This window comes from Mucor mucedo, assembly GCF_025094135.1.
Source record: "Mucor mucedo strain NRRL 3635 chromosome Unknown EV154scaffold_72, whole genome shotgun sequence".
NCBI classification, from domain to species: domain Eukaryota; kingdom Fungi; phylum Mucoromycota; class Mucoromycetes; order Mucorales; family Mucoraceae; genus Mucor; species Mucor mucedo.
Genome location: NW_026252356.1, coordinates 120,764 through 137,928, shown reverse-complemented (window position 1 = coordinate 137,928; position 17,165 = coordinate 120,764). Strand labels below are relative to the sequence as shown.

Below are 17,165 nucleotides of genomic sequence, written 5' to 3'. Positions count from 1 at the left end.
GTCCTATTAATAGTATCCATAATTTCCAATTCTAAATGTATCCTATTGTACTTCGTATGGGATTTATCCTTTGGTCACTTTCTTTATTGCAGTAACTCGGTATAATTATAGCCAATCACGTTACAGACATCACCTGATTGTCACGTGACTAGTGTTTTTAGTTTATGGAATTATATTTTATAAACATTTCATAAATATATCATTCCTTGATGGTCTAGTGGCTAGGATTCGTCGCTCTCACCGACGCGGCCGGGGTTCAATTCCCCGTCAGGGAATTTCTTTTTGTAGTTTTCTTTTACCGTAGTGTATGTAGCTGTGCTTTTTTTTGATTGCAGAAAACTACTTTTTCCGAGTTGAATTAAGAAAACAGTATCCTTCCTTGAAGAAACAGAATATGACATAAAGGAACCAACAGCTTAGTAATTAATTTAAGTGAAAGATAAAACTGAAACCACGACAAACGAAGCGTGTATTTTATCATCGCACCACTTATGATAGTTATCGAATTTTTTTTACGATTTTAGGTAGATACTGCATTACATCTTAATTAAACAAACCACTACTGAGTCACAAACAATAATAAAGCTGAACTTATTGGTTTGTAATGGGCTATCCCGAATAAAAATGACGTCCGAAATATAATATAATGTTGACTTGGAAGAGAGGGGCTGCAGGCTCCAAAAGAGGACTATCGTACAAACTATAAGTACTTTGATTGATTAACATTGATGTATAAGAAAAGGTGTTGTAAGTCCCCAACGACAAAAAAAAAAAAAAAGATCCACTCTATCCTTCATGCTTAATATTAAAAATATACGAAGTGTCTGGAAGTCGGGTAGTACAGTAGCGCCGTTCGGCTCACATCGTTCCGTATCTTGCAAGTCAGGATTTATATGTATCGGAATGCTTTTCTGAATATCGTATATTACAGGCTGGACAATAAATAAAATTGCCAACTTGACAACCGTTTATAAAGAATCAATTCAGGGACTCCCCAGAAGTTCCCGGTTTTGACGAGTATGTTTTGATACGTAAGTATAGCAAGTTATTGCCGCCACTGAAGCAAACAAGCTTTTTGTCTTATACTGTGTTTGATAAGGTTGGCGCTGTTTTGTTAAAGACTTGTGACCTTATAGCAAGAATGAGAGTATGTGCATTCAAAGTAATACTATCAATAGCGTACTCCCTTCTGTTGATCAACAATATGAGAGCCAATAATAGTTTTACTGTTGCTCTGTCTGTGAGCAATTCATTCTTTATCTATCTCGTCTAGAGAATTCTGATCTGCTGTTTGCAGAAATGCTTTTTAAAAATTTATAAATTCTGAACCCGAAAATTAACCAATAATTACTTTACCTTGTAGTGATTTCCTTTATTAGCCTAGATTTCAAATACACTTTCCCTCAAGGTACATTGACTTATCGCCTTGTATGTTCAAGCTTCTACCATGTAAATTCTTAACAAAGACGTAAATTTTACACCGAGAAAAGAACTACAATGATACCAAAACAAATTTTGAGTAGATTAATTCTTGATATTAAGAATTCAATTCTGTGGGGTGGGGGGGGGGAAGAAGTCAATTTTGAAAATGTATCAAGCTAGGCTTATTATCGAATGCGATGTATTGCATGAATTATTATGTTATACTATTCCTCTTTCAGCGTAAACAAACGATAGCCCTTATTTTAATTGAATCGTAGAGACTTACCTCATTCTAAATATGGAAACCCTTTGGCTTCTTTATGTATTTACACTCCGATATACAATTTTACAAAGGAGGTGTTTTACAATATGGATTATTTCTTTTTCTTTTACTTTTGCCACACAAAAAAAAAATAGAGTGGATCTATACATAGATCATGGATAAAATTGGAAAGTTTGTAGAATTAGTTTCTTTTAAATTTAAACCTGGCTCAGAAACCGACTTCGAGGATGGCATAGGTGGATCATGGTAAAGCAAAAAAAAATCTGTAGAAATCACACATTTGTTGATTTACGATCCAAATAGGTATGTATCACCTACATCGCACGGTGTAGAATTCTTGACTGTGGCTCCGTTCTATCTAATAATGGCAGCATATTTTGGTTACAAGGCCATCCTAAAAAAGTACCTGAATACAAAAAAGTTGTGTTTAAAAGGTATCTAATGAATCTTTCTTTAGTAGGATCAACTACAATTTACTGGTAGAAAATAAAGCGAGACCTTTACGATCATGGTTTGAGAACATATGTCTAGTCACAATGGTCGCGTCATATGTTGTAACTGTAATTCATAAGGCACACACTGGAACTGAGTTCTTTTTGTTGCAGGTAAGGAAAGAGAGAATAAAGGATAACAAATGTATTGATGGGTTAAATATTCTACGGGGGTAGCCTTGCCATGTAAGCGCTGTGATCTTGATTGTGATCATGGCATGGCCTAATGGCATGTCTCAATTTACACCCCAATTGTTGTTCAACATTTATTTACACACTTTATGGGGTTCAATATTAGCTTTGGTGTTCCCCGACTTGAGAGATCACGATATGCTGGGTGAAGTTTTTAACTTCTTTTTAGGTAAAATAGGAGGATCAATAGGGGGGATTTGTAAATTCTAATTGTATTGTAGAACATGGTCTTATTTTATTACTTCCATTCTACATGTTAACTACAAAGCGCTACGTAGTGTTACCTCTTAATGTGGATATGGCACTGTTCAGCTTTTTCTTATATGCATCTTACCATTCACCTCTCCTTCATGCTGTGTCACTATGGTCCGGATATAATATCAACTACACCCTTGTTCCCCCTACACGTAAAGTAAATAAGTTTATCATGATGTATAGAATTGTAACACTTGGTTTTTTTTTATAGTTGGCTTCTTAATAGAAGCAGGAAATTGGTATAGGTTGATCATGTACAGTGCTGCTTTCCTTTTAATGTTTGTGACACGTTATGTTTTGGTTGAACCTTTTATTAAGGTCTTTGTTGGAATTACTCCTCAACAAAAGCTCGAAGATAAAAAGAAAAGCTTATAAACGAAAAAAAAATTGGTTATCGTATTTAGACATGCATACGAATTTTCCACATTAAAATAAGCAGTAGAGGATATCTTTCATGATTTTAAGAATAAAAATAAACTGCCCCTCACACATAGAAGCTCCTGCTCTAAAAAAAAATAAAAAGGGGTTAAATGATTAAATTCTAGCCTAAATTCTTTAGATATTTCTTTTTCTTTCTTCTTTCTTTGTTATCTTTTACTAATCAATATGGACAACAAATTTCAACTTTGGTCGCCGCCTTTGCTAGATTTATCACTGGACTCTTTTTCAAATGACCTGTTTCAAGAGTTTGACAAAACGAGAACAAGTAGCGGTAACCATGAAATCAATGAAGTTGCTACAATCAGTAGCGAAGTTCAAATTAAAATGAATAGCCCCACTATAAATAGCCAGATGGAGCCCACTCCAGAACAGTTAGAGTCTCTTGAGATTCACCAAAACAGCCTCTTATCGTCTTCTCCTATATCATCTTCAGTCACCTTACCACCCTCAGAACGCGAAACGTCTTTCCACGAAGAAGATTCTTCTTCAACAGCAAACCTGTTTCGTAAATCTTCTACGTTTTTAAAGAAAAAACTCAGTCAAAACGGAAGTACTAGAAGAGAGGAAAATGGTTCGATTACAACAACGAATGCAGAGGAAATTTCAAATATTATCTCGCGTCAGTATCCTCCCAAGCCCTTACATTACTCGCCTGTAGTAGAGACTCCTTCAAATAGTTTACAGGCCATGTCTATAAACAACAACGATACCGAAAGTATCATTGATACATCATTTGCTAATGTCAGCTTACCCCGGAATAGCAGAGAAGTTATAACAGTTCCTCCCCCAGTAAAGAGTAATTATAGTAGTAAGAGAATGTCTGACCCTATGTCCTCCGTAACTACATCAGCTACAGCAACTACGACGACAGCAACTGTTCCGGCACCACCAAAAAGACGGTCTTTTTTCTCTCTAAGATTTTGTTAAAGAATGCTATTTTTATTTACACACACATGCATAATATACATGCAAGTTTGCTCTCTTTCCTTATTTTTTTTTTTATTGGAGCAGGGCGAGGGGAGCTTTTTTTTTTTTTTTTCTAATTATATCTATCTTTTTTTTTCTCTTTGCATCTTTAATTCTTTTCTTATTATAGCATCCACGCCATACCCTTTTTACTCTCTCTTATTATATATCTTAATTTAATCACCATAATTTATTAAATAATAAAAACCATTTTGACCAACTTTTCAATAATTACGATTCGGAGCTGTTCTACAGTAATCTGATTAACGGGGAAAATAATTGCCTAAACAGTTATATGAATTGTAAGTACCGGGCTTGCATACATATCTTATATTTCAGGATTGTTTTATACCATAATCCGAAATAAAATGTATAATCGGTCTGTTTACTATAAACAACTTTTTTACTCAAAGCAATATGGTCAGTATTCTCATTTTCGATGAGGTCGATAAAGAGCAAAAGGAAAAAATAATGCTCAATATTTTGACATATTTTGAGAGGTTTGGTTAATTTGCTCTTGGCACTATGTCCTTGAGATAATAACAGGTTTACGATATTCCCTCCATCATGTAAAAGATATACTATTATCTCAAACCAAATTAAGCCATTTTTTTGCCACAATTTTGCCTAATTATTAAACCATTAATTCTTTGGTTGTAATTATAATAATATTGCACTTTCAAAATTGTAAGCAGCAGCAGTTTCTATATGCAGATAGTTGATTTGATTTGTTTTCAAAATTAACTACAGAAAATGACTCAGATATCAATTATTATTTTGGCGATAAGCATGTCAAACTTATTAAGTTTGAGGGGATCATTCTAAACATGGAATTTTAAAAACAATACTATGGCATATGACAAAAAAAAAAAATCTTGGAAACCCTGCCTATACTTTGATATCTATTTCATTTTTGTTCTTCGTGGAGTTGTAATACCAATAAGTGTGCATAACCAGTATAAACATAGGCAGAGATATGCAGGTTGCAATTGCTAAAACGAGATGATAAATAGTTGATACATCGATGTAAGCTTTTCAATAGTAAAGAAAATGAGAGCTTGTTTATAGTTCTGGCGAATGGTAAATTGTATTTTAACATCATTTTCAGGAGCCGGCTAACAAGCTACTTGCTTTTCCGCAAACCCATGATCTTGTTAAAGTTTAAACAGAGCACATATCCATGATAAAATAGAAACGTTCATTTTGTTTGTACATATCTTGTGCATGTAAGTCACATAGAGCTAAAGCAAAGGTCCTGTTTTACAAAGGTACCTAAAGAGAAATGAAAAAGTTTGGCAGACATATTCCGTGACTGCTTTTTTAGCAAAAAGTTAGAAAAATATATGAACCCATGGCGGGGGTCGAACCCGCAATCTTTAGTTTAGAAGACTAACGCGTTATCCAATTACGCTACACGGGCTTCTTATATTTTATTAATTAACAAACAATATATATGCTGTGTAATTGTTATACCTATCACGTGATTATCACGTGGAATCAATATGATTGGATCAAGCTTGTTGATAGGCGACCTAGTACATTTTACAAAGAAGGGTATTCATAACTCAGTGTTGCACGAGAAATAATTTCAAATTGGCATGTAGACGATAGGTGAAAGTAGGTTTTGGGAAATTCGAGGAAATGAAATATAGAAAATGATCACAACAGTCCTTTATTATTAGAAAGAAAAATCATAAATCATAAGTCCCATCGAACATTGAATATGCCATTAATAATTTGAAAGGTATTAACCAATTTACGATAAGAAATATAGTAAGTTAATTAAATTCTTGTGGGTCTTATTGCATAACAGACTTTATCGTATTTGATTAACAATTGTTGGAAAAAATGCACTTAAGAGGAAAGATATTGTCTATATATAAGGCGAGTCAATGGTAAGAATTATAATCGGACGCCAACTGTGCAAATAACGGATATTTCTATAGAAATAAAGACTACAATGTTAGTCTAAAAACATTCCTGTATAGTTACTAGAAAATATATTTTTATACAAGAATAATAAAACGAATATAAATACTTTTTTGCATAAGTAGTAAAATGTATCAATGTTGTGTACTTGAAGATAGCTGCATGATAGGCATGGTATTTGCCAGCTATACCGATAATTTTAACCTTAGAAAGTCTGTCTATAAGGTAACCTACGGTTGTAACAATAATATAAAAAGACCTTGGGAAGTATTCAAAATTTTATAGAACGAGCATCTATTAGAAAAGACGAATATAAATGATAACATAGTTGAGATGGCTTTATTACTTTTAGTTTATGCATTGTTTTTGTTTAATATTTTGACGGTGTCATTAGGGCAATCGCAGTTTTCACTGTAGAAGAGAAATCCCGTAAAAATACAGCTCTTTGTTTTGATAATACTTCCTAGCCACTTTATTTAAACAAGTGGAGTCCTTATGATTTCTTTTTGTGATATCCAATTGGGGGGTTCAGGGGAAATTTGGCCGATTTTTTTTTTTGATTCCCAAAATATCTATTTTGTGGCTTGTTGGAATTAGGGAATCCCTTTTTTTCTAGAAATTCAACTGAGTCAGTCCCGCATTTTTTTTTGCTTCTCTTTTTTATCTTTCCTTTTTTTAAAAGTTTTAATTAATTAGAATGGGTCAATTCAAGAAAGAAAAGCAAAGAGTTAGTCGTGATAAGGCTGGTGGTGATGATCGTGCCAAGAATCTTCGAGTCAAGGGTGAGAACTTCTACAGAGATGCAAAGAAGATCAAGTACATCAACATGTTGAAGGGTGGTAAAGCTACTCGTAATTCTCAGGGTAGAGTTATCCAAGCAGCTGAATTCCAAAGTACCGAAGTTAAGACTGCTCGTGTTGCTCCCAATCGTAAATGGTTTGGTAAGTTCAAATATTGGATCTTTTTTAGATCATGAAAAAAAAAAAAAATATTCAGATCTAAACATTTTTTTTTCTTAGGTAATACCAGAGTTATTGGACAAAAGGCACTTGAGGATTTCCGTGAGTCTCTCGGAGCTAAAGTCGATGATCCTTATCAAGTTTTGTTGAAGCAAAATAAGTTACCCATGTCTCTTTTGCAAGACGCAGAAAAGCATAGTCGTATGCATATTCTTGAAACCGATACTTTTGAAAATACCTTTGGTGGTAAGGCTCAAAGAAAGAAGCCCAAGTTGGCTATTGGATCCATGGAAGAGTTAATGACCAAGATTGATGATACTCATGGTAAGACGACTATATACGTCAATGTGAAAAAGAGACACTCTTAACATTTTTTTTTTATAGAAACCTATAAATCCGAAAAGGATTCCAGTCTTTTAGCCAACAAGGAGCACGATTATACCGATGCTGCCCGTGCTTGGTATCTTCAAGCCGGTCAATCCAAGCGTATTTGGAACGAATTATATAAGGTTATCGATTCATCCGATGTTATTATCCATGTTCTCGATGCTCGTGATCCCATCGGTACTCGTTGTGTGAACATTGAGAACTTTATCAGAAAAGAAAAGCCTCACAAGCAATTATTGTTTGTTCTTAACAAGTGTGATCTTGTCCCTACTTGGTCCACTGCTCGTTGGGTTTCTCATCTTTCAAAGACTGCACCTACTCTTGCTTTCCATGCTTCCATCAACAACTCTTTCGGTAAGGGTTCTCTTATTCAGCTTTTGCGTCAATTCTCTTCTCTTCACAGTGATAAGAAGCAAATTTCCGTTGGTTTTATTGGTTATCCCAACACTGGTAAATCTTCCATCATTAATACTCTTAAGGCCAAGAAGGTTTGTACCGTTGCTCCTGTTCCTGGAGAGACCAAGGTCTGGCAATATATTACCTTGATGAAGCGTATTTATCTTATTGATTGTCCTGGTGTTGTTCCTCCTAACGTTGACGATGGTGAGGTTGATATTATTTTGAAGGGTTCTGTCCGTGTCGAAAAGATGTCTGCTCCCGAAGATACTATCCCTACCATTTTATCCCGTGTTAGACATGAATACATCAAGAGAACTTACGGTCTTCAAGGCTGGACCGATTCTACCGATTTCCTTGAACAAATTGCCAGAAAGACCGGTAAGTTGCTCAAGAAGGGTGAACCCGATGTACACAACGTCTCTATCATGGTCCTCAATGATTGGCTCCGTGGTCGTATTCCTTATTACGTTCCTCCCCCAGAGGCTGTTGAGCCTTTGACCGAAGCACAATTAGAGGAAAAGAAGAAGAAGATTGGTGTTGAACAAATGTTTGCCAAGATTCAAGTTTCTGCTGATTTCTTGGAAGATGATTTAGCAAACAATGCTCAATTGGTTGCTGAAGAACGTGCCAGAGCCAAGGCAAGAAAGGCCGAAGAAGCCGCTGCCAAGCTTTATGCTACTGGTGCCAACAAGATTATTAAGAAGAAGGTTGCTCCTAAGCCTGTTGTCGCTCAACCCGAAGTCACTGATTGGGATGAAGTCTTCGAAAGTGTTGTCGGTGAAGATGGTCCTATCGTCAAGGCTCCTGTTATTGAGGGTGAAGAAGAAGAGGAAGTCGAGGAGGAAGTTGAGGAAGTCGATAGTGAACTCGAAATGAGTGGTGACGAAGATGATGTCGAAGAGGAGGCAACTGAAGTTAAAGAAGAGGTCACAGAGGAACAACCTGCTAAGAAGGTCAGAGTTAACAACAACGAGACTGAAGCTGATAAGAAGGGTAAAAAGGCTGGTGTTCATTATTATGAAACTGCCAACGTCAAGAACAAGAATCGTAATAAGGTCAAGCCTGATGAATTAACAAAGAAGGTTCTTCACTCTCGCTTAAAGGGTTCAGTTATCACTGGTTCCAAGCGTAAGAGAAACTAAATCAACTGTATTAATTAAACACCCACCCACACATAGATTCATTTTTTCCCCTCCACCCTCTACCCTCTCCTTTATGTATTTTCATTTTTCTTTATATTATATATCTCAACTTTTTTTTCCCTATTTTTTTGCATATAAAAACGGTCTTTGAATAGCACACATTTTTACTTTTTTTCCCTGACGTCATGAAAAACGATTTATAAGGATCTAAAAAATAAATAAAATCCATTGTTTGGGTTGCATGTTCCTCTCGCTATAATGTTTAAAAGTATACCCAACGAAATCATTTCACATATTTTAAAATTGCTTACTTCAGATGGAGATCTTAAGCAATGCACCTTTGTGTGTAAACAATGGAGTTATCTGGCTTTAGAACTACTCTGGTACAAACCGAATTTTGTTAACCCAACGTCTTGGTTAGCATTTTTCACCGTGATACAATCGACACAAACCAGTTTCCCTTACACTTCATTCATAAGAAGAATCAACTTGTCGCCACTCTCAAACCTGGTGGAAGATATTCATATTATCACGCTAACAGCCTGCACCAGAGTGGAAAGATTAACATTGGCCGGTTGCTCAAAATTAACTGACGTTGGTTTATGCGCTTTAATCACTCACCAAAAGTGTCATGGTATAGGCGCGGAACTTGTTTCAATTGACCTTAGTGATGTTGTCCAAGTGACTGACACCACAGTTTTAAAGATCGCCCATTGTTGTCCAAACTTACAGGGTTTCAACTTGGGTATGAGCCAGGAACAACAATCGATTACGGATACGAGTGTTGTCGAGCTGGCTAAACAGTGTAGAAATTTAAAAAGAGTAAACATGATTGTATGCAAGGAACATATGAAGCGAGGGACTAACATTTTTATATGATATAGATCAAACTGAATAATTGCACTAAGATCACAGAGAGGTCTGCCATCGATCTTGCATCCCATTGTCCTCGTCTTGTGGAGGTGGATTTTACGAACTGCAAAATAAACGATGCAGCGTTAGAAATGGTATTTCATCATTGCCGTGATTTAAGAGAACTTCGAATAAGTCAAAGCGAGGTACCCAATCCCCGAATTAGCGATCAAGCATTTTTGGATTCTTCTCTTTGTCTCAAACAACAGATTAAAAACCCACCTATTTACTATTATGATCAACTTCGACTTGTTGATTTTACTGCAATATCCACGATTACAGATCAGTCATTAAAAGTCCTGATTAACTCAGCACCCAAGATTAAAAGCTTAGTGCTAAACAAGTGCTCTAGGATTACAGATGAAGGATTAATGTCAGTCTGCAAACTAGGTCGATTTTTGCATTTTCTGCATTTGGGACATTGTGTGAATTTAACAGACAGATCAATAACGAAGCTTGCTCTATATTGCAGCCGAATTCGATATTTGGATATGGCATGCTGTATCAATATAACAGATAGATCAGTGATCGAGCTGGCAAATCTTCCTAAATTAAAAAGAATTGGTTTGGTCAAGTGCTCTAATATAACGGATATTGCTATCAGTGCTTTAACAAGTCAAATCCGGATATCCAATACCTTAGAACGAATTCATCTTAGCCATTGTACTCAACTCAGTATAAGGGAGATATCAAACCTTTTAAACGTGTGTCATCGATTAAACCATTTAAGCTTAACAAACGTGCCTTCCTTTCTGAGGAGCGATTTGCAAGCGTTTTGTCGAACTGCCCCTAAAGAATTTTCTGAATTGCAGCTTCGCACTTTTTGCGTATTTAGTGGGAAAGGTGTTCAAGAACTTCGAGACTATCTAAATACGCTTCATGAAAACTATACAAACTCATTTAACAATAATTCACGACTAGAATAAATAAACTTTTGCATTTATTACCCTTCATTAAATGTTTCCGATGTAAAATAACTGTTTTATATATTCAAGCTACGATAGTGATGTACATATACATCCTAATCACAATACATACATATGATCCCGAATAGATCAAATATTACGTGATATTTGTTTATTGTTTTCTTTGAAGAATGAATGGCGCTAAAAATGTGGTTAATTTCCATTTTAGCTGCAGTGAAGTTTACGGCCGTGGGAAAACAATCACTCCCTTTTTTGCTGAGGGACTCGGCAAGTCTATGAATCTGATGGTTACGGATGTCAGTGACATGCAGAATAGTTGTCATTGTGTCACCAAGACACGAGGGGGGGGGTGGATTTTTATGACATTGACCACAATAAGTCTTTTATCATATACTGGACTGATAAATGGCTGTCAGATAAACGAGTCTGATGAATTATGCATGTTTCAAATTGCCATAAGGAACGAGAATAGGGTTACACATGGTGTATATAATGCATATTGGATTGTGGGTTGAGCCAAAAATCGCTGATAATGGTCGAGCCATAAAATATTAAATGACGACAACTACTATCTACTCAAACATATTTTAGTATTGTAGCTTTTTATCGTTTTTAAGTATGGAAATTGTCCAATGTACTGAACTATCATTTATATTTTTAACTAAAAAATGTGGCTTATATCAGATTGGCTCTCATTATTACATGAGTCATTATTGCTCCTTGCATATCCTTTACGACGCGAGGGGCTATTTTAATAAAAGGGTATGATTGTTTTGCTGATAAGTGTGGATATGACTAATAAAGAGTCCATAGGCCACAGACATGCTTTGATGGTACACTGATAGGAGAGCCAGTTATTTTTTTTTACCCAATTAACACTAAGCTGTGACGTAAACACCCTCTTGCGCAAGAATTTTTTTTCTAAATCATAATAAAAAAATTATCCACACACCGATTTTTTTTTTCTTAATCCATATAAACATTTAATCATGTCGGATAACGAGAAAGAACCCGTCAAGGATCAATTCGACGACGAAGAGGTATAGTGAGGATTGGAAGCAGTTTTTCTATTTCCTGTATGCTCAACTTTGCACTTTTTTTTTTGATAGGTCGATTTTTCCAAGTTGAAAAAGAAGAAGAAGTCCAAGAAGAAGGTCGACTTTGAAGCTGAGGCAGATGTTGCCCCCGAGGCACCTGTCGAAGAACAAGCTCCTGTTGAAGCTGAACAAAAGGGTACATTGTTTATATAAGAATTCGCGTAAAACATGACACTCATCGAAAACAAAAAAAAAAAACTTTTTTTATAATTACAGACGTTGCTGAGGAGGATCCTGATGCCATGTTTGCTGATTTGAAAAAGAAAAAAAAGAAGAAGTCTAAGCCCGTCGAGGAGGTAATTGAATACAAACCGAGATTTAGAATAAAGTATATTAAATAGGGATATTTTAAATAATAGGAGGATGCTCCTGAAGGCGAAGCAGTTGCCGCCAACGAGGAAGATTTAGATTTCGGTGGTTTAAAGAAGAAGAAGAAGAAGAAGAAGTCTATGGCTCAATTCGAAGCTGATTTAGCTGATGAGAATGCTGATGAGGAGGAGGTCACTGAGGAAAAGTCCAGCAATAAAGAAGGTGGCGACGAAACATGGCTCAAGTCTGACAGAGATTATTCTTATGACGAGGTAAATAGAGTAAATAGGTGTGTAGTTACTGTTTATTAACCGACTTGTTTAGCTTCTTGACCGTGTGTTCAACATTTTGAAACAAAATAACCCTGAATTAGCTGGAGAAAAGAAGAAATACACAATTGTTCCTCCTTCCATCCATCGTGAAGGTAACAAGAAGACCATCTTTGCAAATGTTACAGAAATTTCAAAGCGTCTTCATCGTCCTGCTGAGCATGTTATTCAATTCTTATTCGCTGAATTGGGTACTACCGGTTCTATTGATGGTGGTCAACGTTTGATTATTAAGGGTCGTTTCCAACAAAAGCAAATCGAAAATGTTTTACGTCGTTATATTGTTGAATATGTTACATGTAAGACATGTAAATCTCCCAACACTATTATGACCAAGGATAACAGATTGTACTTTGTTACTTGTGAACATTGTGGTTCTACTCGTTCCGTATCTGCTATTAAGACTGGTTTCAAGGCACAAACTAAGGAAGATAGACGTGCTCTCAGAGCATAAATTTGATTTGTTTATTATAACTAGTATTTTTATTAAAGAAAAAAAAATCAAAAATTCCTCTTTTATCATGTCTTCTTGAGAAGGTCCATTTGACTTAGAGATTTTTTGGGCGCCCAATTACCTGATGATGAATCATCCCCAATTAATACTTCTCTTGCCTTGGATTTCTTCTTCTTTTTGACAATAGATTTAATCTTTGGTATAGATTCCACAGAAGCTGATGCAGTAGGTGTATTGACTTGAACGGGTGATGATATTGTCGGCGAGGACGTCACTGCTGCAATAGCCTGATCCTTTTCTTGTTCCATCTTTCGGATCTGATCAATCTGGGATAGATATTGTGTCTTTATTTGTTTGAGTTTATCCGCCTTGGCCTGAAGCTGCTTTGTCCTTCCTGTCAACATGGACATGGTTGCCTTTATCGATAATAATTTTGTATTGTAAATAGACACCTTATCCATCTGAAAGACTATTTTTTTTAGCTTCTATTGTTCTCATAAATAGTTCCACGCTTACCATTTTCTTGATGTCAGCTAACTCTTGCTCTGTAATACAAGTTGCTTGCGCTTTTAAGATGGCATCCAGCAATTCATTTTGGGAATTTCTGTTTAAATCACTCTAAAAGCTTAATAACATTTGTATATTCTCGCTGGGTAGTTTATTTACGTGATGTCCTTAAGCTGGTCTTCTAATGCTGTAATGGTAGATATAATTTGGGAAGAGTACTTGGTGGCAATTTCGTTCGTCATTTTGATAAATGGGGGAAGGAAGAAAAATATTTCGTGCGCAATTTTCTAGCACGGGCGCGTTGCATTTTAAACGGGCTGACTGTTTTATTCCTTGGTCAACAGAAGCAGTATAACAGTGTAATCACTTAGGTTTTCACAAGGGTGTTACTGAGCATCATTATTACAGCTAAACATTTATAATCAACCTGTAAGCTAAACACGTCTTTCAATGGTCTCAACCGGCAGGGGTAAAATTTAATTGCTTTATCTAGCAATGCTTACAAGCAAAGTAAGGCATGAGGGTAAATTATTCTAAACATATAGATTTAATCGTGATAATTCTAAGACAGAACATAATAAGCGAAGACAAAGACGTATAATAATAAGCAAAGGCAAAGATAGATACAAGAGTAGAAATAGAAAGACGTGATTATATTTTTGTTTTAAAAAAGTTTTATTTAAATTTAATAACATTTACCTGTAAAGAATAAAAAAAGAATAAGTATTTTGATTCAACAAGATAGAATAATTTTTTTTTGTAAATGATTATTTTCAGAGTGTAATAGCTAGCAGCTGATTTCATCAAGAGATTATGAAGACCGTCGTGATATATTTATCATCCTTTTAATTGTTTGTCGTTCCTAATACAATTCCAGTTGATTCCACTCCGACATCCAATGTGATACATGCTCTCTGAGCCACGCTTTATTTTTCCTTTTTTCAATAAACAAATATGTCCCTTTCTTCCCTATATCTTTCTAAGCCGCGCATCGTGGAGTAACTATGGAGAATATCAATCATCAACAACATGGTGAATCATCGCAACAACAACAACAACAATTATACACGCGAGAAGACGTTGAACGATTATTTAAAGAATTCAGACGTGAAGAGCAGAGAAACGCAGAGGAAGCATCACAAGGAGCACCCCTTCCTTTGGTCATATCATCCGAATTGGAAAGCTATAATACGCAACAATTACGAGACAACTTTAAAAGATACAGAAGACATATACAAAAATATCAAGATGAATACTGGACAATTGGAGAATCAATCGATAAACCACTCATCCCAGAACTTAAGAAGGCTACAATGGACGTATTCCAAACAGTTAGTACCCTATATAAGGGCTCAGAAAATACAAGAATCCAAGCAAGAGCAGCTACAGAAATCTTTGAACAATTATCATACCTGCAGAACAGAGTTCAATTTGCCTCAGAAGAAGACAGAGATATGTTCAAAAATACTATTGAGCAAGTCCAAAAACTATCAGTCTATGGCTGGGGATCAGCTTCTTTGCAAGACCGAGAAACCAAGGCTTTGGCTACCAAATATATACAACTACCAAACACCCTTAAACATTTGGCGTCAGGAGAAGATGAGGGAAAATCAAGAAACGCCTTTGGATCCGAATTCATACAGGAGCTTAACAAAGCAAGATTTGAACAGCAGGTCGTCAGGGGAGCAGCGTACAATGGAACGAGAGGACGCGGTAGTTTTAGAGGACGAAGTTTTGGACGTGGAGGATTCAGAGGATTTGGAGGAACTTATGGACATAGTGGATCCCGTGGAAGAGGTCAACATTTTCAACCAGGAGGACGGGGAAGAGGTGCCCCCTTCTCTCATCAACAAGACAACACCTCACCTCCAGCAACCAGCAACGAAGCCAACCAATAATTCAACAACAAGCTCAAGCTCAACAAAATTTACAACAACAACTACAACAACTCAATCGACAGCATCAACAACTCGCGAAGATACAACAACATCAACAACATCAACAACATCAACTCAATCAGGAACATCAAAAACCGAATCAGCAACATCAACATCAACAATTCAGGCAACAAAATCAAGAGCAAGAACGCCGAAATCAACAAAAAGAACGCCAAAATCAACAAGAAAGCACAAACAACCATTACGTTATTCCGGAAGACGGAATTTACCCAGGAGGTCGACTCAGCAAGTTTCAAGACAGGTGGAAGGAAATCACTCCTCATCCATGGCCATTATCAGTTGTATCCCAAGGTTATCAGCTCCAATTTGCAAAGAAACCAATTCCATGGAAATCTCATCGAATGAGGATGTCGTTGGAGGATCAGCAAGCAGTGGATGTAGCAGTCAAGAAATTTCAAGCCGCAGGAATAATAGAGGTGTCACCAACCCAAAACAAACAATTTCTGTCCAATCTGTTTACGATTCAAGAACCGAACAAGAGAAGACCAATCCTGGACTGTCAGAAGTTGAATCAGTTCATACAATGCAACCACTTCAAGATGGAGGGTGTTCCTGCCTTGCGGGATATAATAGAGAAGAACGATTACATTTGCAAACTGGATCTCAAGGATGCTTATGTAGTGGTCCCAATCCACCCCCAATCCAGGCCATACTTGACATTCGAAAACAAGAATGTAGTGTACCAATACAGATCCCTAGCGTTTGGACTCAGTGTCGCACCGAGAGTATTCTCAAAGTTGATGAGATATGCAATCGAACCATTGAGGAAACAAGGCTTTCGGCTGGTTTATTATCTGGACGACATTTGCCTGTTATCAAAATCAAAGATGGAAGCAGAGAATCTATGCAAGGTAGTAATCAAACATTTGGAATCGTTAGGATTTATGATAAATCGAGAGAAGAGTATACTGACCCCATCGCAATCACAGGAGTTTCTGGGGTTCCAATTCGACACAAAAAGGATGACCCTTTCAGTACCGCAGCAGAAGATAAAGAAGTTGATACAACGGGTGAGACAAGCTCAGAATTCGAAAGTTCCTCGGTCGTGCAGGTGGATAGCAAGCTTGCTTGGCAAGATGACTTCAGTAATACCGGCAATTGGAGAGGCTTTGCTTCACATACGGTATCTCCAGCGAGACCTGTCGAAGAGTCTGAAGGGGAATCGCCAGAGATGGGACAGCATATGCAACTTGTCAAAATTAAGCCAAGAAGAACTGAAATGGTGGCAGGAGTTCATGGTGTTAAAGAATGGCCTACCAATCCACAAGATTCAGATGAAGGATGCAAAGGTGACAATCTATGTCGATGCCTCAGACACAGGGTTTGGAGTGAGTTCACCTATGGTAACAACAGCTGGATTTTGGACTCAGGAGGAAAAAGAAAAATCAATCAATGTCAGAGAGTTGAAGACAATATATTTTGCCTTAAAGCTCCATGCCGTAAGATGCCAAAACTCTACAATAAGGATATTTTCGGACAGCATGACTGCATTGAAGTATACAACAAAAGCAGGGGGGACTACTTCTGTTTTTCTCCAGGATCTAGCACTGAAGATTCAGGAACTTTGCAACAAGTACAAGTTGGAAGTTCAATATCAACATATCCCGGGGGTTCTAAATGTAGCAGCGGACAAGTTGAGTCGGCTGAAGATGCCGTTATACGAGTCGACAATTCCAAGGAAAATGTTTCAACAAATTCAGCAGCAATGGGGACCACTAAAGATCGATGCCTTTGCTTCACACCACAATCACCAAGTAAAGAGATATTGGAGCTTAATTCCGGATCCAACTGCAGAAGCAACCGATGC

At 36.7% G+C, this 17,165-nt stretch overlaps 6 protein-coding genes and 2 non-coding genes across 8 annotated transcripts; 6 read left to right on the top strand and 2 right to left on the bottom strand.

Annotated features, from left to right (window-relative positions):
• Window positions 1-203: 203 nt before the first annotated feature.
• On the top strand, window positions 204-275 carry EV154DRAFT_t81. The gene has a single exon. It is a non-coding gene; the product is annotated as a tRNA-Glu (tRNA).
• Window positions 276-1,763: 1,488 nt separating this feature from the next.
• EV154DRAFT_515156 (TMEM164 family-domain-containing protein) lies at window positions 1,764-3,190 on the top strand. Its single transcript, XM_051602228.1, has 6 exons — window positions 1,764-1,951; window positions 2,009-2,107; window positions 2,163-2,310; window positions 2,374-2,557; window positions 2,610-2,795; window positions 2,855-3,190. The coding sequence occupies exons 1-6, from the start codon at window positions 1,860-1,862 to the stop codon at window positions 3,016-3,018; spliced, it is 873 nt and encodes a 290-aa protein (XP_051455720.1). The 5' UTR covers window positions 1,764-1,859; the 3' UTR covers window positions 3,019-3,190.
• A 35-nt stretch (window positions 3,191-3,225) lies between these two features.
• EV154DRAFT_515154 (uncharacterized protein) lies at window positions 3,226-4,102 on the top strand. The gene has a single exon (XM_051602227.1). The coding sequence runs from the start codon at window positions 3,250-3,252 to the stop codon at window positions 4,009-4,011; it is 762 nt and encodes a 253-aa protein (XP_051455719.1). The 5' UTR covers window positions 3,226-3,249; the 3' UTR covers window positions 4,012-4,102.
• A 1,294-nt stretch (window positions 4,103-5,396) lies between these two features.
• On the bottom strand, window positions 5,397-5,470 carry EV154DRAFT_t80. Its single transcript has one exon. It is a non-coding gene; the product is annotated as a tRNA-Arg (tRNA).
• A 1,171-nt stretch (window positions 5,471-6,641) lies between these two features.
• Window positions 6,642-9,038, top strand: EV154DRAFT_544591 (NUC091 domain-containing protein). The gene is made up of 3 exons (XM_051604610.1): window positions 6,642-6,920; window positions 6,999-7,262; window positions 7,323-9,038. The coding sequence occupies exons 1-3, from the start codon at window positions 6,677-6,679 to the stop codon at window positions 8,864-8,866; spliced, it is 2,052 nt and encodes a 683-aa protein (XP_051455718.1). The 5' UTR covers window positions 6,642-6,676; the 3' UTR covers window positions 8,867-9,038.
• A 44-nt stretch (window positions 9,039-9,082) lies between these two features.
• EV154DRAFT_467544 (uncharacterized protein) lies at window positions 9,083-10,728 on the top strand. The gene is made up of 2 exons (XM_051597770.1): window positions 9,083-9,688; window positions 9,751-10,728. The coding sequence occupies exons 1-2, from the start codon at window positions 9,125-9,127 to the stop codon at window positions 10,702-10,704; spliced, it is 1,518 nt and encodes a 505-aa protein (XP_051455717.1). The 5' UTR covers window positions 9,083-9,124; the 3' UTR covers window positions 10,705-10,728.
• An 887-nt stretch (window positions 10,729-11,615) lies between these two features.
• On the top strand, window positions 11,616-12,948 carry EV154DRAFT_515151 (domain found in IF2B/IF5-domain-containing protein). The gene is made up of 5 exons (XM_051602226.1): window positions 11,616-11,744; window positions 11,814-11,937; window positions 12,018-12,097; window positions 12,161-12,382; window positions 12,435-12,948. Exons 1-5 carry the CDS (start codon window positions 11,694-11,696, stop codon window positions 12,891-12,893), a joined length of 936 nt encoding a protein of 311 aa, XP_051455716.1. The 5' UTR covers window positions 11,616-11,693; the 3' UTR covers window positions 12,894-12,948.
• Window positions 12,949-13,717, bottom strand: EV154DRAFT_515149 (uncharacterized protein). The gene is made up of 3 exons (XM_051602225.1): window positions 13,560-13,717; window positions 13,410-13,497; window positions 12,949-13,354 (listed from the first exon to the last, which is right to left on the bottom strand). Exons 1-3 carry the CDS (start codon window positions 13,640-13,642, stop codon window positions 12,959-12,961), a joined length of 567 nt encoding a protein of 188 aa, XP_051455715.1. The 5' UTR covers window positions 13,643-13,717; the 3' UTR covers window positions 12,949-12,958.
• Between the last annotated feature and the right edge of the window lie 3,448 nt (window positions 13,718-17,165).